Here is a 25666-nt window from a genome sequence, read left to right as displayed (position 1 = left end):
GAATGGGGGAAGAATGGAGGGTGTTTAGGCAAACAGCTGGGCCAGAAGACCGGGAAGGTGAGCTTTTCAGTTCTGGAGGTTTAATTTGGTTGTTGGAATGCTCCCCAGGAAGTGCAGCTGGGGCACGGGGGTGAAGAAGGTGAGCCTTACAAATGTTAACATCCAAGACAAATTGATCAGTGAATCCAGATCAAAACACACAAGGTACCTAATCTAGCAGGTGCAGTTTTGGTGACTGTAGTCTGTACCATGATGATGGTTCAGAGTCTGGCCAGTGACAGGATTTGGCTTCTCTGTTGCTCTCTAAATAAGACCTCCTGCAAACAAGGAGATGTAGCAACAAGAAGAGACCCCAACCTGTCAGGAGGAGGGGGTTCAAGATGCCTGCAGTTCAGGACTCTGCACAGGCCTCAGACCCTGTGGGGAACTGAGGGGAGAGTGAGGAAGACAAAGCAGGTAGAAGTTAGAAATCCCAGGGAAGCCTGGGGCTCCAGGGAATTCATGCTCAGTCCTGCCTTGAGGATTCCTGGTGAATTCTCCAGTAGGTTGGTGGACTGGTCTCCCAGTCCACTTCAGGTAATGCCATTACGAGCAGTGTTTATAGCTTTTTCAAGATGGTACAAAAGCCCCAGTAACTAAAATGGCAGAACCGAGATTCTTTAAGTTTCTTCCTCAAATGGTTTTGCAAGTGTAGAAACCTACTAAGCCATGAATTGATTTATTCAATTACCAGTGATGTTCTTTTAATGTTTAATATCTGCTGAATGATAAAGCAAGGAAAACCATCTTTAAACTCAGATACTGTGAATGAGAACTATTTTTTCCTACCAAGCAACAAGCTGGATAGTCTTCATCCCGGGGAAATGGCATCAGTGATAGGTACGAAGAATGAACAAGGGGCCATGACAGAGCCATGAGAGGTGACAGTTTTTAAGTGTTTTCTCAGAATTACACATTCTGTGTGCAAAAAGATGAAAAATTAGATGTTGAATTTATCGTCTTAAGGCAGAAATAATCAAATGACTGGAGGCTATTCTAAGTGCAACCAGCATAGGTGAAGCTGTGTTTACATTAATGTGAATTAACTCATTTTTGGGATATATTTCTAAATCTAATTGGTGTATACTTATTTATACTATTTATATAGTGTATATATTTTAAATATATTTATACAAAACATATCTAATATATATGAATAAATAATAAATAGATATGTGTAGGGTTTTTTTTTCTCAATAAGGGAATGATTGCATGTTTGACTCCTCCAAAAAACCCTTTGCAGTAACAGTAAAGAAATAAGATAGGGCAAAAGCCACAAGGGTGAGGAGCACTGAAAGTTGTAAGCAGATGTTGAAGTTTCAATACATTTATGAAAGATCAAAATACAAAGGAAGCACATGTTCAAAGCAAAGAAACTTGTAGTTTAGGACACAGGAAGTTTACAGTTGAACTTAGAAAAGATCCCAGGCTTGGGGCATCTGGGTGGCTCAGTCAGTTAAGCATCTGACTCGGTAACAGCTGAGGTCATGATCTCATGGTTTGTGGGTTCGAGCCCCACATCGGACTCCATGCTGACAGTGCAGAGCCTGCTTGGGATTCTCTCTCTCTCTCTCTCTCTCTCTCTCTCTCTCTTTCCCTCTCCTTCTCCCTCTCCCTCTCCCTCTCTGCCCTTCCCCCACTCATTCTCCCTGTCACTCACTCAAAAATAAGTAAACTTAAAAAAAAAAATCCCAGGCTCACAAGAAGTTTAGGATTAAGAAAGACTGCTTATGTGACTTTAGTTTTTCTTAGGTGAACCGTGAGTGAACCCTGAAATCATAGTCTTATATTTCAGTTTCATTCCTTCATGGATACAACTGATCACGGGTTGAGTCTCTAAGGTCGGGGTCCTGGGTCTTCACAACTTTCATTTTAGACCTTCAAAATGTGCATTCAAAATGAAGCCAAACCCAGAACTATCAACTACATGGAACAATTGGAGGAAAAACTTGCATTCAAGATATGAGAACAGAATACTATGAAAAATGATCTCTTATAGACTGTGAAGAAGCATTGGAATTTGCAAATATGACTGGGATTTTTTAAATGGTAGGAAACGAAAATGAGGAAGGACAGCTCTTTACTGAAAAATGACATCTAGGTGTCAGCTCTGCTGACAGCTCAGAGCCTGGAGCCTGGCTTCAGATTCTGTGATTCCTCTCTCTGCCCCTCCTCTCCTTGTGTTCTGTTTCTCTCTCTCTCTCTCTCTCTCTCTCACAAATAAATGAACATTAAAAAAAATTTTTTTAAAGACATCTAATAAAAGAAGAAAGGAAAATAGCATTAGAAAATCTGTTTTGTAATGTATAATTACTGATTCACGTCAAAGATCATCAGTGCATGCCAGGATCATTTGGTGCCCGTTGGGCTCTGTTTGAATATTTTGTTATTTGACAGTGTGTCATTCTACAGATCATTTGCTAATTGAAAAGTGGAAAAAGTCCTTTCCAGTAGAAAGGATTACAGTTATTCCTATAAAAAATGACCATACTTGGCATCATGAATAGTGAAACAGTTTGAAATTGAGTCTCCTGGTGTAAGTGAATGTGAAGAACACAGCCTCACCTAAGACTCTGGTTTGAATCCTGTGCTACCCAATATGGTAGCCACTAGTCCTATGTGGCTACTGAATATATGAATTGTGGTCTTAGAAGGTATATCAGATTTTGTAGATCTGGTACTCCAATAATTATTAACATATTTCAAATTTTCTGTATTAGTTACATACTGAAATGCATTTTAGATATATTGGGTTGAATAAAGTTTCTTATTAAAAATAATTTTACGGGGCACCTGAGTGGCTCAAGCAGTTAAGCATCCGATTTCTGCTCAGGTCATGATCTCCCAGTTCGGGTTCAAGCCCCGTGTCCAGATCTGTGCTGACAGGTCAGAGCCTGGAGCCTGCCCTTCTCTGCCCTTCCTTCACTCATGCTCTCTGTCTTTCTCTCAAAATAAATATGTTTTTAAGACTATTTAAAAATAATAATTTTATCTCTTTTTTTTCCTTAAGAATGGCTATTAGAATATTTAAACTTATACATGTGGCCAAAATTACATTTTTATGGGACAACACTGCTTTAGATCTCACACCCAGTTTACAAAAAATTCAGGTCACAGAGAATCAGGTTAATAACCCAATAGGAAGCAATTAAGTAAATCCAGATTGTGGAATGTCTATCCTACAGCTGTTGTAAGCTGTCAAAAAAAAAAAAAAACATTGAGACTGCTTTAAGACTAAAGAGCTATAACAAAGGCATTGTGAACATAGATGGGATTGGATTGGATTCAGAAGGGGGGTGAATGGCTATAAGATTTCTGGGAATGAGAAGAAAATTTTGAATATAAATGAAATATTAGATGTCTTGGAATTATTACTACAAAGCATGATAATGATATTGTCGTTATGTTGGAGATTGTTCTGAGCTGCATTCCAAATGACATTGTAGTGACAGGTCTATATCTATGGAATAATGGAGCAAATATATGATGAAGAGATCAAGGATATTGGAAAAAAAATGTGAAAAACTGCTGAATCTAGTTAAATTGTATTTTTGTACATGTAAGTTTTCTTATTAAAAGGCAAGCGTTCAGTTTTAAGTGGGAAAGGATGGCCCCAAAGTTTACATTTTCTATTTCTCTGAGGTATTCTATTTCCTTCCATGTGTATTTCTTACATTGATCAAAAGCATAATACATAATTATGTAATATCAAATAACATGAAAATATTAGCATTCTCTACTGTAAAAATAATTTCTGTGTACATTGATATTGATTCAGTTCCTTCCTTTCTCAACAGTGATCAGTTACAATTGAAACACCAGATGCAAAATGGTGATTATACCAGTCAGAATTCTACCATATCATTAACCCTGTAATTTTTACTCATGTAAATGTAAAATAATAATTGAATAAAATTGGTCTCTACCATGGATATTCATTGTGATTAAAACATCAAATTATGAAAAGAAAAATTACTTGTATAATAACTTGTCATAGATTTCTCCTTCAACCAGGCATCTGAACAGCTTTATAGCAACTTTGCAGAACTGCATTTTAATGCTATGTATCTGTCTTCTTTGACTTACTTTGAAATTTACACTCTCCTTTGTCTTCTTACTAACAGAATAATCTCTAGCAGTTTAAGTGCAGGTCTCACATGAAGAAGATACTAAAATAGAACCCAGCTACCTAAGAAATTGCCAATACACATTAAGTTAGTTATCTTTTTAAATGTTTATTTATAAGAGAGAGGGCGTACGCTCACACAAGCCAGGGAGGGGCAGAGAGAGGAAGATACAGAATCTGAAACAGGCTCCAGGCTCTAAGCTCTGAGCTGTCGGCACAGAGCCTGATAAGGAACTTGAACCCACCAACCATGAGATCATGATCTGAGCTGAACTTGGATGCTCAACCAACTGAGCCACAGAGGTATTCCTATATAACACTAGTTATATGTGATAGACTGTTCACAAATCTCATTAATAATCTGGAATTCAAGTAGCATATAAAATTTTCAGTAACAGGTATACTTTGTCACAAAATGCATATATTTGATAGTTATTTGCATTTAAAATAGATGCCATTGCTATTTGGAAAAATGGTCATAGAAAATACATGTTTTTTTGTTTTTACTAGGCACTGATTTTTGATCAGTGTTACTGATAAGTTGTGAAACTTCTCAAGTGTTAAGGTGTTGGTATTTCTATTTAAATAGGCAACACAGCAAGGTACCTCTTTTTACACCTTTTTCGGTCCTGAGTACCCTGCCGAGACTCAGCCACCATTGATTAATGGGTAAAGCCTCAAAAAGCAGGCCTTAGAAATCAGCACATTGTAAGTTACTGAAACAGGAGTGAAAAATGTTCAAGTTAAAACTAACACAAAAGAGTAAAGAAAGAACTACCAAGAATAGCACTGGTAATTCTGTTGCTTTTTCAAAAGAAACCTTTGTTTTAAAGTATATACATTCATTTGTTGAAATCATTGTATTGCTTCTTTTTCTAGCTCTTAATTCTACTGTTTCTTTTGTAAGAATCTGACCATAATTCTTTTATAATTAGCTTATAATTAAATATCAAGTTTGTTACGTGACAAATGTGAGTAAATAAAACATCACAGTTAATAAAAATTTCAAAGAACTTCTTTGGTACTTGAAATCATAGAAAAAACTATTTAATGGTTTAATGCTGTCAGTAACTTAACTTCATAAGCCAGGAATTTTCTTAGATTTGTGAAACTTCTAAAAATTATGGCATGAATCCATACATTTAATCCATTTGGGTTATTTTAGTTTTGATATGTATTACCAAAAAAGTCCTCTAGATGGCAGTGTTTACCATAGTTAGGAAATATTTTAACTTAAAATTATTCTCAAATGAGACAAATTGTGTATAGGAAAAACTTCAGTCTTCTAGTAGTATTTCTTCAGAATTTTTATTTTGCTCTGAGTAAATGTTTAACCTAATTCAGCAAGATTTTGCTCATTTATTAGGTTATTATTGCAATTTAATTTGCAAATTTCCAGGAACTGTTAAATTGACCCTAGAACTTTAGAATAAACATATATGTGATTTATATCCATTGGAAGAATGAAAATAAGTTCTTGAGACTATGATAACCAGGATGAAAGAAATTTTAGCAACTAATTGGATTTCATTTTCAGGCTTGTATATGGAGTTATAGATACTTTGAACACAGTTATAGATGCTTTACTGGGAATTATAATCCTATAACCAAGGGAGGTTTTCATCTTCTACCTGGAATAATTGTAGTTTAAATTTTTTTCGCCCTGATGAACAACCAAAATTTGTCAGATATATAACAAAATCTAGAGCAGTTGTGTTTTGTCAGAGTACTTGTGGGTGGGGTAAATTTTTTAAAACTGTGAATAATAGAAATGATAACGGCATATAAAATTAACTTACACCAGATAAAATTAACTGACACGCTAGTATAGAACTAGTAAAAACGCCTCACACATACGTAATCTTAAATTTTCTGAAAAAAAAGAATGGACAGAAATGGCCAAGTTCAAGGCCCAAGTGAGTTGAAAGATTTCTTCTATTTCAACTAGTATTTCAGAGATATCATTTGTAATCTATTTTGTCCATCTTCCTGTTGGTTATCAAATGTACTCCAGTGGTATTTTAACTTTTGCTCTGGTGATTTAGAAACTTTAAGTCTAAATTACATCTTAATATAAGAAACACAAATGCTATTCTTCTAAAGTAGCGTTCCTCAACTTTGACACTACTGCCAGTTTGAGCCATGTAATTCTGTGGAGGTGGTGTGGTTGGTGTGTGTGAAAAGGCGAAGGTTAAGGAAGCTGGGGGAAGCTGTTCTGTACATTATAGAATATTTCGCATCTCCGTTGGCCTCCACCTACTAGATACCAATAGAAAACAGTAGCACCCCCTCCCATGAACTTTTTCCTCTCCCACAAGCCCCTTTCCCCATGCTCCAATTGTGACAGTCAGAATGTCTCCAGACACACCCCAAGTTGGAAACCACGGATGTTTGATTTTTATTTTGATGAATTCTCTCTTACAGTTATACAATGCCAATCACGTTAGTGTAGTTCATCAGCCCTTCAGTGGATAAATTAGGAATGGGGTCAAGTAAAATTCCTAAATTGCTGTGGTAAGCTCTTACATTGGGACTCATGGTTACAAGTAATAGCTATTATAAAGGCTACTATAAAGTGTAGCTCTTACATAGTGGCAGAGATATGATTGGATATCGACAATAAACTAGAGCCAGGTAATACACTACCACAGGGGTTCCTCATCTCTGGTTCTTTTGGTGCATCATGTTCTTTTTGCTCTCCCTCAAACTTCCTTTGGTTTTCTGGCCGATGTAATGAAAAACTGATTCTAATTACTCCTGAGTACATAGTTCAGAGTAATTAGATCTTGGTATATCTCTGTTCCGGACTCAGGTTATTTGGTGAAGGGGTTTGCTGGTCAGTCTTAAATTTAATATCTTCATAAATGTAATCGAGTGTTGGCAGAGTGGGATGCATCCATCAACTTCTAGCAGGACGGGAGGAGCCCACACCATGTGAACATGGATGTGCCGCTGACCATGTGGATGGAACATGGTAAAAAAAACATTTCCAAAACAAGAAGACTTGTGAGTTCTGGGGATGACTCCTAGGTGCCCTCACAAGTATTTTATCATCTCCTTGTTGATTCCTTCCATACTCGTCAGTAGCTTGGTACCCTCACATTGCTCAGAAAGTGACTGAGCCCTCCTTTTCTGTCCTGAAAGCATAGGTTCTCCAAAAAGGCTTCTTTCTCACCCCTAGCCCAAAGTAAAACTAAAATTTAGCTGAAGATACCCAGTCTCTGAGGAGGAAAACTAAATCAAGTTAATATGTGTAATGTGTAAATTCCTTGAGTCTTTGAGCACTACTGCCATTAAAAGAGTGCTTGGTAACAGAATTAATCCCGGTGGTAAAATGGTAGGTATAATCCTTTCTCCAGTGTTTTTGTCTTTTATTTTATTTTATTTTTCCGTGTGTCATGATACTCCTTAAGATTCCTCTTAGGTCTTTGTTATGTAAGGTGTGGTCCACACACCAATATCAGGATCCCCTGGGAACTTGGTAGAAATGCAGAGCTTCATCTCCTACTAGACAACTAATATATCAGAACCTGCCTTTTAATTTAACAAGATATATGGATAATTAGTATTCATATTAAGCTTGAGAAGCACAGAATCAGATTAATTCTTATTTAAATCACAAAGTCAATTTTACTATAATATTAGGCTTAAAACAATAAACTCAGCAAACCTGGACTAATATGAAAATTAAAAACAACTAGATTGCTGGCATATTTATTTATGAATATTATCAAGAACTTGCTAGTGAGCATTTGAACTATTAAGATTAATGTCACAAGCAAAAATATTTAAACCTAAAATATGAAGGACAGATATTGTCATGGTTTTTAGCAAAGTAGAAAGAACTCACAGGCTAGTATGCTCACTGTAAAAAAAAAATTAGTAAGAGTCTTTAGTTGAATTATGCTTGAGATATTTGAATACTTCTACACTGAGCATATAGGAGTTTTTTTTAAAACTATAGTATTTTCTTGTATAGTGTGGTTTTTAAATAGATTTTTAAATGAACTCATGAATAGATTAATGACACTAAATTTGTCCCATAGGAGTTTAACAATTTTATGTAATCCTCACTTTATACTCCTAATTGCAATATTTACATGAAGTGTCACTTGGTCATTAGGATCTACTTATCTGTTACGATATACCAAAAAGTCAGCCTCGTTCGATGGTGAGTGAGAGGCAAATATTACTAAAAAATAACCCCATTACACTCCATTATAGCTGTTAAAGATACCTCTATTGGTATAATTATTACTCCCAGAAATTAACAAATAAATTTGCAATTAGGTCATAGATACACTGACATTGCTCTCAAACATGGTGCATTTATTCTCCAAAATCAATACATTGCATGAATATTTTTGTGACTTAAATGTTTATGATCTTTTTGAAATTATTTATGTGAGATGCATTTACTGCTCTTTCTGATATTTCACAAGTGACATTTTTCCAAAGAAAAATTTTACAATTAGGCTTTCTTATAAGCTCCATGTAATGTGTCTTGTAGCATACTATTTTAAAAAATAAATCACTTATGTGTCCTGGCTTGCTTTAAAGCAGATCAACCCCATTCTATAAAGCCAAGAAGTTTCTTTGAAGCTCTTTTAATCCTTTCTGAAAATTCACCAATCTTCTAGCTGGAGCACAGTAAATTCATAGGCATAGGACTGTAAAGATGATGTGCATTTTAGAACCTTTTAAGGAATGTATTAGTATACACTGCAGAATCAGTTTGTCATTTAAGAAAAAATTAAAGAATTATATGTATACCCACAATTTTTGTCAGCAGAGTGGTATTGACTTAAGTCCCAGCCAAAGTATACCAGTATCTTTTAAAGGCTGTGCAATCCTTATATCCATCACTTGGGTCTTATCAGTGATATGGAGCTAAGCCAGAGCTGCAGGAGTCAGTGGAATATGCATCGTCTCCCTGACTCATCCTAATTCAATTAGAGGGGACTGTGGGTTGAATTTGGTTCCTGAGAGGAGATTATAAGAGAAAAATGAGGCTTATCCATTTTGCCCTATATTAAGTCTATTTATGTGCACATTATGTAACAAATAGTGCTCCTAGAAGAATATCATGTGAGTTTGCCTTTAGAAAAAAAAAAAAATAGGAAAGATTTATAAGCAGGAAGTTTTGGGGGGTGGGGTGGCTAGGATATAGAATGAGTTACCAGAATGATGTTTCAAGTAATGTGAAGTTTTGTTTTTAACAACATACTCTTATTGACAAAGTACTGAAACAATAAAAAAAAAAAAAAAACTTGTGCTATATTTTAACTTGAGAAAGTCCTAATATCTAAGAAAATCATTTTCCCAACTATCCTTGGGCAAACACTGTTGTGCTTGAACCAGGTTTTTGTCTTGAGAATTTTCCTATCTCTATCTCTAAGTGAAAATAGAGGTACTTCCAAATGCGCATGCTCTTTTTGCATCTCTGGACATTTATATAAGTAAGAATTGTGAATAGATCATACTTGATATTCTAATCAAACAGTTTTTACCCACAAAAATGAATGATACACAGGAAGTAGAAAGCTTTGTATGTTATATTTCACTTGAAAGTACATGACTTAGAGTGATCAATTTAAAAACATATGTTCTCTCTTTACTAGCTTAAAACCATGTTTTCATGTTTTCCTGAGTGATTACCTCAGCCCCACCTATGAGAGGGGAAAGGCTTTGTTCTGAAAGCTGTGTCTCTATATAACCTTAAGTTTTAGAAAAACAATAATGAAATTTGAAAATTAAATATTTTCTTTATATAGTAGTCATGATAAAATAGTGGCACTGGAAAATGTCAGTTAATACTGTAATAACTGTTAGAGCTACAAACCTGACATCTATAATCGTTGTCAGTCATAAAAATATAGCAAATTGGGGTAAATTTAGTTCAGTCATTCAAACAGAATGAAGCTTCTTGTCACCTGCTTGCCTTTGTGATTTGATTACCTTGGACTAGGCTTTCCTTAAAGGAAAAGGAAAAAAAAAAAGTATTCAAAGGGAAGAGCTAATAGTGAAGCAAAACAATTATTCAAGAAGCTTACTACACTTTACCAGTTTGCACAGCCTTAAAAGGTGTTAATTTTCTTTTTGTGGTGTTAAAATTCTGCATTGTCATTTTCTAAACAGTGATAATACAAATACCCCTTAGTATTCGTCACACAATTTTCCCCCAGCAGTACGGTACAACAGTCTAGCCTCTTTTGTGAAATGGGGACAATAATTCCTGCTGCGAGGGAAGAGCCCCTGGGATTGATTGATTAATGTCTGTTAGACACAATAAGACCTCTAGATTAAAGGAACTTTCGAAGTATAGGGCATGGAAGTATTTTTTTAATTTTTAACTTTGATTACAATATAGAACTAGTACATTAGAGTCGAAAATTTTAGTCTTGAAATCCTTGAGATCATTTGATCATTCCAAGTACCACAGTCTGTCTGTTGCTTGTATAGACTGTTTCTTAAAGAAGCCTTTACAATTGGTATAAAATGTAATTTTAAAATGCCGAGTGATAACTAGAAAAGCAGATGAAAATCCAATTAAACAAATTCATAATTTAAGTTATTAAGTGTCATCACCTGGAAACTATTTAATATGTATAAACAGAGCAACATTAAATTTTCAAAGTATAAAAGTTTTAACATGACATCTGTTTCTACATAAGTCTGTAATAGCATTTTAGTTTTCAGTTAGCTGGCTGAAGGTGACTTAGCTTTGTAAGTGTCCCATGACTTATATAATGCAGAGAGAACAATAAGGCAATTTTAATAGAGCCCAGATGACATAATTCCTAAAGTACTAATCAGGTACAACACAGGTAAGTATATTGTAATTTCTGGCTGTATAACCCATGCATTGACAAAGATGAATAATGGTCTAAGAGGTCTAACTGGAAGTCTAGAATACAGTTTGGAAGATCTGTATTGGATGTCATAATTGGAAATCTAATATTTTCTTAAATTCACTAAGGAAAAATGAATAAAATGCAGTAAAAATACATTCCCCTACAAAAACTAAGATTACTATTTCCCAAGTTCATGATTCTGTAGACACAACTTACAAAAAAAATAGAGGTGGATTATGAGCAGCTCTCATTATGCACATGTTTTACATAGCGTTTAGGTCAGAAGCCTCAAGTTATTTTTTTCCAGGAATATTCATGAGATCTCTAATCATAGTTCTAATTCTATAGTTTACAAGTTGGAATATAATAAACAATAAGCTTCAACTGTTCTGGCTTTAAGAGCTAAAACTGGTGTGGTTAAAGAATCTCAGTGATTTAGCTATGCTAAATAAACACCTACAAATTAGAATGCACTGAAGTCTGCTCTATTTCTTTATTCAATTTCCTTTGCAAAGAATCTAGACGTATTTCTTTTTGGGGGCTTTGACCTGTGGTTTCCATTAATTGAAGTCTCATGGTTGTAAATTTAATCATGTGATGATTTTTTTCTCTTCCTAACCTTCATCTGTGTTCTAAGATTTCATCTACTGAGCATAGGATAATAATGGGCTCTGACTACAAGTCAAGCTATTCTTTAGCAAACAGAAACAATTACGCTTGGTAATAAGGTTAAATAATTATTGCTAAGCTATGTGTTGCGATTACAGCAGAACTTTGAAATGACTACAGTATGATTAGAATAAGAATGTGAGATAGCACGATGCTTATGAAATGAACTGGAAAGTGGCTGTGCTGCTGTGTTTATTGTAAATGTATCAGGATGATGGTTCATTTATTTTAAACTAGTTCAGAGCATAAAATAGGTGACAGTGAAACAATGCACCAGCTTTAACTGTAGATTCTGTGAATGGCAAAATAATCATCAGTAGTAAGATAAAAGAATTCCTTTAGTTCACGTTGTATCAGGTAATATTTTTTTGACTTTTGGATACTTAAGCAGACCTTTTCATTCTTAAATTTGTATATTCTAATCCTACAAAATACTATCATAAGAGTCGTTAGGCTATTAAAAGACAATATCCACCTATTGTTTGTAAGAAGCTGGTTTTCCATTTTACGAATAAGGGATCAATGTATTTTCAGGGGGGGTTTAGGCACTGCACTTTCATTGTGAATATTCACCGGAGAAAAAGTTTGAATAAAAAGGAGCTTACATTTTCACAGATAAGGGGAAATTGTAATGCCAAATGAGTTGGTTAAATAATGGAATTATCTATACGATACCTAAGATTGGTAGGCTTAATGAGTTCTTTATTTTTAAATATCTAAAAGTAAGTTGTTCCTACTGGAAAAAAGAAAAAAACATTGTACTAAAAACAAAAGGAATATGCCATCATAGTGCATAACTATAGAGCCTTTAGTGCTTCTACAGCTCAGTACAGAACAAGGAACACGGAGGTTTAAAATACTCTTTATCCTCTCTGTAAGTTAGAACAAGTTATTCAATCATGCATTGAGACTTTCTCAGAGAACCTTTACAGGTCATTCAAAAATATAATTTTTTGTGTTGTTCCAAGTGAACTGTAATTAATGCCTCAAACTTAGCTATCTGGCGTTGTAGGCATAGCCCCTTACACAAATCTTCGTGGTTTGCTAATTTTAAAAGATCAATCAAAAACACTGCTTTGGGGGGCTAATATTTAGGGAATACGGTTGATTCTTTCCGGAGTCATTCCGTTTAGCTCTTGTATGAAAATGAGAAACCTGTGAGGATTTGCTACAGAACTGGAGTCAGAGATGCACAGGGAAAGACAAGTATTATATATAAAGTTGGAATCAGAAGTGCAAAAGGAAAGGAAATGTTCTACAGCTTGGGGAGCAGCTGGATGGGACTCCTTCCAGCATGTCGCAAGCAAAGTTTGCAGTTAGAGGAGCTGGATGCAGGGTTTGCTGCAGCCGCGCGACCCGGCGAGCTCGGGTTCCTACGTTTCTGGACACGGCGGGAGTCGAAGTGCAAGGACAGTTAAGATAGGTCGCCGTGCCCCACGCTGTTCTCCGAGAGGAGACTTTGCACCTCACGCCAGACTGGCCTAGGGCTGATCAAGGGCGTCCCAGAAGCTGCCACTTTCCCTTTCCCCAGGCAGCTTCCATCACCCTGATTCTAGAAAGTGCGCAAATTAATTTTCCTTCCGGTCTTGGTTGAGATTCAAATAGTCTGTCCCGACCTTTCGCTATCCGCCCTCTCTGCCCTTCGTGCCAATGTTCCTGCCAGCAAAAGCCTCTAGTTGCAGCACTGGGCATGTTGTCTGCTTAATGCTCTCCGGAGATCTGTTGGCCCGTGCTTGCTCCTGAGGGGTGACAGTGCATATCGTGCTTCATACCCCGATTTGGCTCTTCCCTCCCTTCTTCGCATTCTGGCCCCTCCATTTAGTAAAGGCAAGTGCGAAATGTGCCCCCGGAGATGAGCCATCTCGGCATCCCGCATCCGCCCATCGCGGCGCAGGAGGCTCCCCGGGTCCTTGCCTGCGCTCCCCGCCAGCCTCCCGCGCCGCCCCGGCTCGTCCCACCGCCTGCGCTCTGCGGTTCTCCGCCCCTCGCCNCTGGAAGCAGCGCACTTCCCTCGGGCCGGACCCTGCTGAGCATGCTCAGTGCGCCTCCTGGAGCCCGGCTCTCCCGGGGCCAGGATCAGTTCTCCGGGTTTTCGCGGCTGCCGAGGGGGCGCTGAGGAGGGGAGGCTGGGAGACAGTCGGAGCCTTGTTCCTCGCCCCCTCCCTCGCGCGCGGCTGCGGGGCCGCCCGCACCGCAAGATGCGGGCCAATCAGAGGCCGGGGGCGGGGCTCGGGCAGTCACGCCCTCCCTCTGGGCTTATTGAGAGTTATATCAAGAAATTCAGTTCAGAGAGGAGAGAGGAGAGGGAGAAGGAGAGAGGGGCAGAGGAGAAGGAGAAGGGAGAGAGAGAGAGCATGCGAGACGGGAAGGAGCGCCTTAGGGTCTCTGAAGCACGAAAGAGATAACCGATTAGGAATTTTTCAGGCAACTGTCATCCCGGAGAGCAGCCAGAGAATCACCATCACCCCAACTCTGACGTTTCCTACAAGAAGTTAGACTTAAGCAGTATTGACATCGGAGGGAAATGGTATGCCTGATGCTGTGGAAAATACCCCTGAGCTGAAGAAGTGCAATTGGATGGTGTGTGTGTGTTAAATACCAGAGGAGCCCAGACCCCGTGGGTAATAGAGACGAAAATGTGAAGAGAATGACTAACGACAAATCTGTGAATTTGTTCTCTGGAGTTGCTAATTTGCCAGCCCGAAGCAACACAATTTACAAGGAGGAAACGTTTTGCTGCTTCTGATTTCTCCCCAAACTGGTGCTACCAGATGCATGGCTTTCTATGTGTTGGAACAAATCATTCCTAACTGCAGCATACCGGGAAAGGGGAAAGGTTGAGGCAACTAACGTAAGTGTAAAGTTTCGCATGCACAATTGTAAATTTTGTGTTTAGACATGTCCTCAGTGTGGACGAGGGATGTTTGTAATTGGGTAGACGGTCGGGGCAGAGCTCACCTACTAGGCTGTATCTGCATCCCTACCTGCATCACTCTGCTGGAACTAATCGCGGGCATCAGCTACCGTGCAGCCTAATGCAGATAAGATTAGAGCCTGGGAACTGACCAGTTCTACTCAAGTAGGTAGCTGCCTGGAGCCTTACACCCATTTAAATTGCAGTTAGGGGAGCATTTAAGCAGAAGCCTTTTTACCTGCGTTATTGGGTTGCAGTATTTATGTGTGGCAGATGTTACTCATATTATAACCAGGGATCAGGGTTAAGAAACTGCATTTTTTCCTCTCTTACGTTCAGTAGAAAATATTGTGCTGTTACATGGAAATGTTAGCTGCGTTTTACTTCCATCTCAACACTCTCTTTCACATCTAGGATAAGGAATCCTGTATTATACATTTTTAAAAGTTTTAGTATGTTTCTTAATCCAAATGGGAATAATTTGGCAATATGGAGAAATGAGAGCAAGGTCTGGGTAGGAAATCTGAAGTCTTGGTATTGTGCTTTTAGGCAATGAGGATATGTAGTGGCCGGTGACTACTGCTTCTGATGCTGCAGCAGCATGTCCGGCTGCTTGTTTCCCAGTAAGATTGTGTTAGAAGGCAGTTGAAGAACTGGGAGGAAAGAAGAGAGAGTCTTTTTAGAGGAAAGAGGTGACTCAGTGTAGCAGAGAAGAAAACATCACATTTGACATGTGACAAGGCAATTAGCAGGAACCACAGCTAAATACTTGGTGTTTTTCACTTGCACCTAAAAAAAAAAAAAAAAACTAAGGGAGGTGGGTTAGAAGCCAGGAGGCGGGTAAGACAGGGGGAGGAGAAGAGGAGAACACGAATGCATGTTTTGAATTAAACAGTGTCCTGAAAAACAGTGTGGGTGAAGTCAGGTAAAAATAGCAGCTGTCCTTAATTCAAAAGTAGATTAATTTCATTTTCTCCTGGCAGATGCAACAAGCAGTGGATATTTACTGTTTTTATCCACAAGAGTTAACTTGCAAACAGTGGCAGAGCAAACTGCCATGTTTACTAATGTGCAGTGGAAAAATGTGTTGTGATATTTCATGACTGTGTGTTTTTGTTTACTGAAGAATAATATTGTCTATACGATTGTGTTGACAGTGGCTGTCTCCAAATAAGCGATGAGATGTAATGCATCCTCCAGTCCATGCACGCTTCCTCTTGCGATTTGTGCATCATTCCTCAGTGGAAACCTTTAAACCCTAAAATCCAGGAAAAGAAAATAAATACATTATCATGGACCTGAGGGATTTTTACCTGTTGGCTGCTCTGATTGCCTGTTTAAGGCTGGATTCCGCAATAGCTCAAGAACTTATTTACACTATTAGAGAGGAATTGCCTGAAAATGTGCCCATAGGAAACATACCAAAGGATCTGAACATTTCTCACATCAATGCTGCCACAGGGACCAGTGCCAGCCTTGTCTACAGACTGGTTTCTAAAGCTGGGGATGCCCCTTTGGTGAAAGTATCCAGTAGCACTGGGGAAATTTTCACAACCTCCAATAGAATAGACAGAGAAAAACTCTGTGCTGGAGCCTCTTATGCTGAGGAGAATGAGTGCTTCTTTGAACTTGAGGTAGTGATCCTCCCCAATGATTTTTTCAGGCTGATCAAAATAAAAATAATTGTCAAGGATACCAATGATAATGCCCCCATGTTTCCATCTCCTGTCATCAATATTTCCATTCCAGAAAACACTTTGATCAACAGCCGCTTTCCAATTCCATCAGCAACAGATCCTGACACAGGCTTCAATGGTGTACAGCATTATGAATTGTTAAATGGGCAGAGTGTTTTTGGACTGGATATCGTGGAAACTCCGGAGGGAGAGAAGTGGCCGCAATTGATTGTTCAGCAAAACTTGGACAGAGAACAGAAAGATACCTATGTGATGAAAATCAAAGTGGAGGATGGAGGCACTCCACAGAAATCCAGCACGGCCATACTGCAGGTCACAGTAAGTGATGTAAATGACAACAGGCCAGTGTTTAAAGAGGGTCAAGTGGAGGTGCATATTCCAGAGAATGCTCCTGTGGGCACCTCTGTAATTCAGCTCCATGCCACTGATGCAGATATAGGCAGTAATGCTGAAATCCGGTACATTTTTGGTGCCCAGGTCGCCCCTGCAACCAAAAGGCTCTTTGCTTTAAATAATACTACTGGGCTGATTACAGTTCAGAGGTCCTTAGATCGAGAGGAGACGGCCATTCACAAAGTGACAGTGCTGGCTAGTGATGGCAGCTCCACTCCTGCTCGAGCAACGGTTACCATCAATGTCACTGATGTAAATGATAACCCTCCTAACATAGACCTCAGGTACATTATAAGTCCCATCAATGGCACCGTGTATTTATCTGAGAAAGATCCTGTCAATACAAAGATTGCCCTAATTACAGTTTCAGATAAGGACACGGATGTGAATGGCAAAGTGATCTGTTTTATTGAAAGAGAGGTCCCGTTTCATTTGAAGGCAGTATATGACAACCAGTATTTGCTAGAGACCTCCTCTTTGCTGGACTATGAGGGCACCAAAGAATTCAGCTTTAAAATTGTTGCCTCTGATTCTGGGAAACCCAGTTTAAATCAGACTGCCCTGGTAAGGGTTAAGCTTGAGGACGAAAATGACAACCCACCAATTTTCAACCAGCCTGTAATTGAGCTGTCAGTTTCTGAAAACAACCGACGTGGGCTATACTTAACAACTATTAGTGCCACGGATGAAGACAGTGGGAAAAATGCGGACATTGTTTATCAGCTTGGACCGAATGCCTCCTTCTTTGATTTGGACCGAAAGACGGGAGTTTTGACAGCCTCCAGAGTCTTTGACAGAGAAGAACAGGAGCGGTTCATTTTTACAGTAACTGCCAGGGACAATGGGACCCCTCCCCTCCAAAGCCAAGCGGCCGTGATAGTTACTGTTCTGGATGAGAATGACAATAGCCCCAAGTTTACTCATAATCATTTTCAATTTTTTGTGTCTGAGAATCTGCCAAAGTATAGTACTGTGGGGGTAATCACAGTGACAGATGCAGATGCTGGAGAGAATAAAGCTGTGACTCTCTCCATTCTAAATGACAATGATAATTTTGTGTTGGATCCCTATTCTGGAGTCATAAAGTCAAATGTCTCATTTGATAGAGAGCAGCAGAGTTCCTACACTTTTGACGTCAAAGCCACTGATGGAGGACAGCCGCCCCGTTCCTCCACTGCAAAAGTAACTATCAACGTCATGGATGTCAATGACAATAGCCCAGTTGTCATTTCTCCACCTTCCAATACTTCTTTTAAGTTGGTGCCCCTCTCAGCCATTCCTGGCTCTGTGGTAGCAGAAGTTTTTGCAGTGGATATCGACACTGGGATGAACGCCGAGCTTAAGTATACAATTGTGAGTGGGAACAACAAAGGCTTGTTTCGGATCGATCCAGTAACAGGTAACATCACTCTGGAAGAGAAACCGGCACCTACTGATGTGGGCTTGCACCGTTTGGTGGTCAATATAAGTGACCTGGGATACCCTAAGTCTTTGCACACACTTGTGCTTGTTTTTCTTTATGTTAATGACACTGCGGGGAATGCCTCCTATATCTATGACTTGATTCGCAGGACTATGGAGACCCCATTGGACAGGAACATAGGGGACAGTAGCCAACCCTATCAGAACGAGGACTATCTCACCATCATGATCGCCATCGTCGCAGGTGCCATGGTGGTCATAGTGGTGATCTTCGTCACCGTCCTGGTGCGCTGCCGCCATGCATCCAGGTTCAAAGCAGCTCAGAGGAGCAAGCAAGGTGCTGAATGGATGTCCCCAAACCAGGAGAACAAACAAAGCAAGAAAAAGAAAAGGAAGAAAAGAAAGTCTCCCAAGAGCTCTCTTTTGAACTTTGTTACAATTGAAGAGTCCAAACCTGACGATGCAGTTCACGAACCTATCAATGGGACAATAAGCCTGCCCGCTGAGCTGGAGGAGCAAAGTATAGGAAGATTTGACTGGGGCCCGGCCCCGCCAACAACCTTCAAGCCTAACAGCCCTGACCTGGCCAAGCACTACAAATCTGCTTCTCCACAGCCCGCTTTTCATCTTAAACCAGACACTCCAGTTTCCGTGAAAAAGCATCATGTGATTCAGGAACTCCCTTTGGACAACACCTTTGTCGGGGGTTGTGACACCCTTTCCAAACGCTCTTCCACTAGTTCAGATCACTTCAGTGCCTCAGAGTGCAGTTCCCAAGGAGGCTTCAAGACAAAGGGCCCCTTACACACCAGACAGGTAAACGAGCACTTTTACTGGTCTATAAGTACTGCATACAAGTGCCCAGTCAACCAGTATTAACGTGCCAGTGTGTCTATTGTTTTGGTCTAACTTTAGCTTAGTTATAAAGAGGGAAAAAAAAAACTTGACCCCTTTTCTGTTCCTCTGGGGCTCAGTCAAGAATTTTTAGAACAGCTTTGAAATTTCTGAGTTCTGAGAATTATTTAACTTCCCAGTTTCCTTCAAATGGCAAAAGATGAAAAGAGGAAATAATTCCAAAATGTCCCAAGATAATGTTTGCTGAAGAAGAAAACCTGTCCTGTAATGCCAAATTCTGCTCCTGGGGATTCCAAATTGACTGTTTCAAGATTTTCATGTCACCTTTTGATCTAAAAAGTCACCTTCAAATCCCAAGTTTTAAATGACGTTTGAAGGTGTGACCGTAATTATTTTGGAGCTGTGGTTGCTAAAGGGGTTAATTTTTTTTTAGTCTCTAAACAAGATAGTAGTTTATTAAGTGTACATCCGCTGTGAAGCACATGATTGTTGATAGATTGCAATGAAGCCATATAGGAAGCCTTCTCTTTGATTTCAGATGATTTCATTGTAATATAGTACATTGGGTATTGAGTAGAAAGGTTGGCAAATTGTCCATAATGGCCAAAGTACTCTTTCAAGAAAAAAAAATAGAAGGAATGCTTTCTCCCTGATATAACCAATTTATACAGAAAAGAATGAATCCATTGTAAATATTCTCCCATCTTAGTAATGCATAAGTGATCTGTCATAACTCATTTTAAACTGTGAAATATGCCACATGAAGAGGGATTAAGAGGCTGAGAAACTCATATTTCAACCAAATCCAGAATTAGTTTTTCTTAGGTCTAATAATTCCTTGTTAATAAAGATTTAAATGCAGCGCTGTCTAATTTATTTCACTGGTGCTTGTCTATTGCCATGAAATTTGAGTGTCAGTAATAGCCTGTAGATGGCACTAGGGTATCATGTCGCTTGTGCTGGCCAGGCGCCAATCCCGCAGTAGCAAGGAAAGGGGGGAGGGAAGGATCAAGCTGGTACTACAGCCAAAGATACCTTTTATTTAATGATAGTTGCTCTGGAGCAACTAGCATTTAAATTCATTTGGTTGCTCTTTTGTGATTAGCTCTCACCACACTAACTTTCTAGGATTTCCTAATCCAAGTTCTACCCTTGTTGGTACTGCGTCCACCTATGGTGATGACCCATCTGAATTTGTTCAAAATAAGGAACATCTAGATTTCAGAAAATCAAGTAAAGCAAAAATAAATTTGCAGGACAGTATTGACAATTGTTGATCAGTGTTTGAAAACTGGAGAGTTTTTCCTTTTTTTATGTGGGGCATGGGGTGAGATAGAATGTTTCATTGAAACTCTAATTCCTCTTACCATCTAGTGTTTATTGCTCTGGAGTGACTTTAAGGTTTCGCGGTAATACGATATTTATAAAAATAATTTTGACATTGAATCACATACATACTCCCAGAACAGTAAGCGTAAGGTCTGTGTTAAAAATCTCTACTTCTTAATGTAAAAGATTAGATGTCTACAGCATTTTTAAAGTACATATACTTAAAGCTTGAATGCACAGAATGAAAGGAATTAAAATAAGTCTGTGTCAAAATTCTAGAGGAGAATATGAAGTTATCTGATAGGAGTTGAAGTTGGAAAGACTTATTTTTATGTGAACTTCATCGACTTTTTAAGAGAGGTTGTTTTAAAAGTTAGAAAATTTCTGAGTTTAGTAAAGGTTTATAAAAGTTGGTAAATAAGATAGTTACTCATGTTAAGTAATTTCTGAAACTAAATGGATTTTAAATATGAAGGTACTATGAATGAAAAGGAAGAAAACAGCCTTTTTATTTACTTTTAATGTGAAGGTCACTCACAATATGCTGATATTTTATGATTTGTGTACTCTCTTGAAAAAATCAAACATGATATGAACTTTTCATACAAAATCTGAAATTCATTTTCCAAAGAAACATTCTGATATTCTTCTGACATCATCTTTCTTTTCATGTAAATGTGGTGTGGATTAGCATTGACGCACGGGCCCACTTTTTCTGACTTCTCCGCAAAACTTGAAACTCTATGTAGTACAGTGACATAAATGTTAAGTGCATTTCAGCAAATTATGTAAAAGATATTTTGTTTAGGCTTAGTCATAAGAATATTTGTATGATGTAATCCTTAAAAAAGGATGCTGACTAATTCCCTAACTGGAACTAAAGTGCATTTTAGACATTCCTTGAGACCATGAGTTACTGTGCAATTCTCATTGGAGGCATTTGGATGTTCAGCTATAGCTGTAATTCACTATTATGCTGAAGAGCTATTGAAATGGCTTTGCTTATATCTTTTAGAAGTTTTCATGCCGAGAAAGAAAAATTGCAATGTTGGGGGAAAGGAATATTGGAAGTAAGGAGAAGTGATGGTGATAGCAATATGTACAATTTTAGCATAAGAGGCATATTTTCTATGAATGAAGAACATAAATTATATACTATCCTTTTAGTTGTTTTTTTTTTTAACTGAACTATGTGAGTTGTTATCTGAAGATGTTCTAGTTAAGCTAAAATAAAAATTCTTTTTTTAGCTCTATACTTCAACTAGTGGCTTTTATACAAAATATGCTCCTGGAGCTATGCAATTTTGAAAAAAAGTAGGGTTTATTACAACAAAAGCTTTCAAATGAATTTATAAACATATAATGTGCAAAGATTTTTAGTTAAGTGGTCACGGAGTGCTGTGAACGGGAATACCTTTTTCACTTAATGGTGCTAGTTGATGGGTGAGCAAAATGCAAGATTCTTGAGTAAAGGGCTACCAGATTTGAATATCATTAATTTGTATTGTCTATACAATGAAAACATCATGTCTGACTCTTACACCATGGGTTTGCTCACAATGCATTGGTTCTTAGTTTGTCTTTCATTCTCCTGCTGTTTTGCCTTGTGTGACCCTGCAAAGAATGTTGGAAGCCACTTTTCCCATCCACTCGATTTCACTGAGCTTTCATTTCCCTTAAACATAACAAATCTGTCACTGGATTTTCCACAAATTATTTTGCATAAATTTCAAAAATGCTCTTATCATTCACAGATTGGGTGGAATTTCCTTTTTTTTAAAAAAAAAAAGAAGCAAGAGCATATCTTGATATTTATTCATAAATAAGCAGAGTTCACTGTTAACAGGTTTAAGAGGATGACAAGGTAATCAATTCCAGTAGGGCTTCAAGTGATAAAGCTTTTTGGTATATTTTTCTAAAAGTAAGATAAATTCTTAGTGGATATGATTTTTAGAATGTGATATCAGGTTCTCATATTTTAAGGTATCTCAGAATGATCTGGAAGCTTTCTTAAAACACGGGCCCCATTCCCAGAGGTTCTGATTCAATACCACTGGGGTCATTGCTGACAAGATCATAGGCGGTGTTGATGTTGCTAGTCCAGGGACCATACTTTGAGACCCACTGCCTCAGCATATTGGGATAAGCAATGACAGGTCCTTTCCCTTTCAGATTATCATTTACAGAGTATCTGTTTATACACAACCCAGATCTCACTCAGCTCTTATTGACAACCTTTTTATTGTAGCTGGAGGGGCTTTACAGTAAACTGTTTATTGCTATTTCCCAACGTGGTTGACAGCATTTGGGGAATTAATTTTCTCGGCCCCAGTGTGCTTTTTGTGGGGGTATAAATGAAAACGTTAAAAAGTGACCTATTTACATTTGACAACTTCTTCCAGGAATATAACAATCTGTGAGAGTTGCATTAAGAGTTTGGTTCTGGGTAAACAGTCATGTTTAATTTTCTAAATGAAATGCTTCTTTTAGAGTTTAAATATCCTGACTTCAACTGTTCACAATTGAGAGTATTTGCTCATACATATATATATCTATATAGATATATATCTATATATATCTGTGTTTGTACCAAAGAAATGAAACATTGAAAATGTGTATGCATGCTATACTCAAGTGTATACATGTACTTTTACTGCAGAAAGGGAATTGCTTCTATTCCCAATCATTTAGAGATACCATACTACATTTACGATTACTTTTCATTTTTGAGTAATCCCACTACAACCACTAAAACGCTATGTCATGTAAAATGTGCAAGACCATCATATAGAATTTCTATTCAGAACAGTGGGAAAATGCAATTGAAAGTGAAGGGAGCAAATCTGAACTAATATGAGGCTACTAAAAAAAACTGAAGATACCCTAAACTACTAAATTTTGCAGTATATTGTGACAGTTGGACATGGGTGGCATGTGGAGAAAAATTGTTCCCCAAATGCAAGTTATATTTAAAATGTTATCAGTTGTGATTTTTTATTTCTACGCCTTCCCGTTGGCTAGGTGCCCCATGCTCATGAAGTCAGTTGTGAGTTAAAGGAAACTCAGGCCCCTTGGACTGAGTTAGGAATTTGAAGTGAGGATGGGCCATCTATACAAACTGGCTGCCTCTCCTGTTAGATTTGTGAGACAAATACTCGATTTTTTTTCAACTTGATACAGCTAAGCTATAAAATTCAAGGTACATTTTAGTATTCGTTGCTAATAACCTTGAGGAGAGTAAAAATAAAAGTTGCCAGTGTATTAAGCATAGATGTGTCTTCTGATTACTGAATACAAGTTAACATAAAGAAAACCATTTCAGTAGTTAAAAAACTATCTCCTAAATTTTGCAATTATTTCTATATATAGAAACACTCTAAACTGACATTCCCTTAGTTTCAAATGAGTCATCCTTACGGTGTCACAGAAGAGGCTTTAACATCATTAAAATTACCTTGCAAGTATTGTAAATGGTAATATGTGATATTCTTATGGTATATGCATCATTTTCTAATTATTTCAAGCTATAATGCATCTTTTCATAATAACACACATTAAATATATGTGAAATATTAACATAGAGTTTAAATTTAATGAAAAACCCAAATCTAAAATCACATTTTCTGATAACCAATTGTCAATTAGTTTGAATCTTGAACTTGCATTTTTCACATTGACTGACATGTGAGATGGGTATAAACTATACCCAAAATATTAGAAATGGTTCTTTAATGAATTATTTTTCGTATCACATTATTTTCTATGATAGTACTGATGTGTGAAAGTGAGACCTGTAAATTATTTTCTCAGTAGCTCTGTTTCCACAATTTTATTTTGTTGGTCAGATTTTTTTGATTTCTAATTTTTTTGAGGGGGTGTGTGGGTGGGAATGCAGAAATAGTCCAGATGCTAACTAACATCCACAGTGGCCATGGTGGTCTAGTGGTACCAGACTGTTTATNTTTTTTTTTTTTTTTTTTTTTTTTAGCACTTTTTCAGTTTGACTTTGTCAGAGTTGAACCCTTAGCTTGCATATTATTACAGACAAAACCAAAATTGAGTTTGGTGAATTGTTTACCACTTTCACTTAAAATCCCTGTAGTAAGCATTCTCTGAATTTAATGTGGTGTTTTCTTGAAGGAGACCCTTTATTCAAACTAGTCTCTTGCTAATACTAACAAATTAGTTAATACCTTATACACTCAGTGTAGTTGGAAACTAAGAATTATTTAACACAGGTTTTTAAATTTTGGCTTTCTTGACAGCTGATTTTATGTTTAATATATTTTCCAGCATTTTACATACCAGGGCCCTAAAATTAGTCTTTTAAAAAATATGACTCTAGTCACAGATCAAATATGAATGAGAATTTGGGAATGCAAGGCAGCAGGACACTTGCTCTAAAGTTTTCAGTATCTGGAGGCATAGAAGTTCAATAACTAATAATGCTAATGTGGTACATTCTTTGTATTAGTTAGGAACCTCTCCCCCACCCCTCCCCAATCTGCATCAGATCACAGAAAGAAATCCAAATGTAGAAATAAGATCTCTCATGTACATAAGGAGATAGACTCTGCTGTTTAGGATTTCATCAGTTATTTCAGATAGCTGTTAAATCTGTCAAACATTTCATTTGGAAAGGAACACATGCTTTTTACCTTTGTTTGATACAAACCTATTGGGCTGTCAGTCATCAGAAACATAGAACAAGAAAGACATATTATTATGATTGACATTTTGGTTTTGATTTATATTCTTTTTTCCTTAAGCCAGGATTCCTTAAAATGGAGATTTGTAAGTAAGTGAAACAACTACACTTCCTTAATGGGAAAGAGTGATGGCAGGAATAAACTGGGAAAACAACCCATGTTTAATCTCTCACTCACATTCTGTCCTCTAGACAGTTTGTATCCTATGGATAAGAATCGCACTAGGATTAGTAGAAGTTTCTGAGCCATAATATGATTTTAAGGCATTCAGAACTTGACATCATTCATTAGGGACAGGTTTTTCCATACTTCCCATTACTTAAGTTATTTAAATATTTCTTCCGATTTCAACAGTCCGATCGATTACAGCTCCATCAGCACATATCACATTTAAAATCATGGACTTGACACCACCTATACAGGTGGGGGCGGTGAAGATATAAGCACAATTTGAGGACATATTTGATTAGTTCTTTCTAGTTGTGTTACACTCCTTATTCTGGAGTTCCTTAAGAGAACAAGTGAAATTAACTTATCTTTTCTTAAAAGGATTCTATTCCAGCCTCAGTACTCATTCATTTATATAGATTTTTAATTACATGGGCTGCAAGGAGGTGGAAATTTGGTTGATTTTACCATGTTTGTAGAATATATTTTAA

At 37.6% G+C, this 25666-nt stretch overlaps 1 protein-coding gene across 3 annotated transcripts in view; it reads left to right on the top strand.

Annotated features, from left to right (window-relative positions):
- Positions 1-15894: 15894 nt before the first annotated feature.
- Positions 15895-25666, top strand: part of PCDH9 (protocadherin 9) — a 919950-nt gene continuing 910178 nt past the window's right edge. For all 3 annotated transcript variants that reach the window (XM_077767849.1, XM_077767850.1, XM_077767848.1), the window contains exon 1: positions 15895-18930. In XM_077767849.1, coding sequence (XP_077623975.1) covers positions 15895-18930 — 3036 coding nt within the window. The remainder of the gene's footprint in view (positions 18931-25666) is intronic.

This window comes from Crocuta crocuta, unplaced genomic scaffold (assembly GCF_008692635.1).
Source record: "Crocuta crocuta isolate KB4526 unplaced genomic scaffold, BGI_CrCroc_1.0 scaffold115, whole genome shotgun sequence".
Classification (NCBI taxonomy): domain Eukaryota; kingdom Metazoa; phylum Chordata; class Mammalia; order Carnivora; family Hyaenidae; genus Crocuta; species Crocuta crocuta.
The sequence above is the reverse complement of the archived record's forward strand: the minus strand, read 5'-3'. Positions and strand labels throughout refer to the sequence as shown.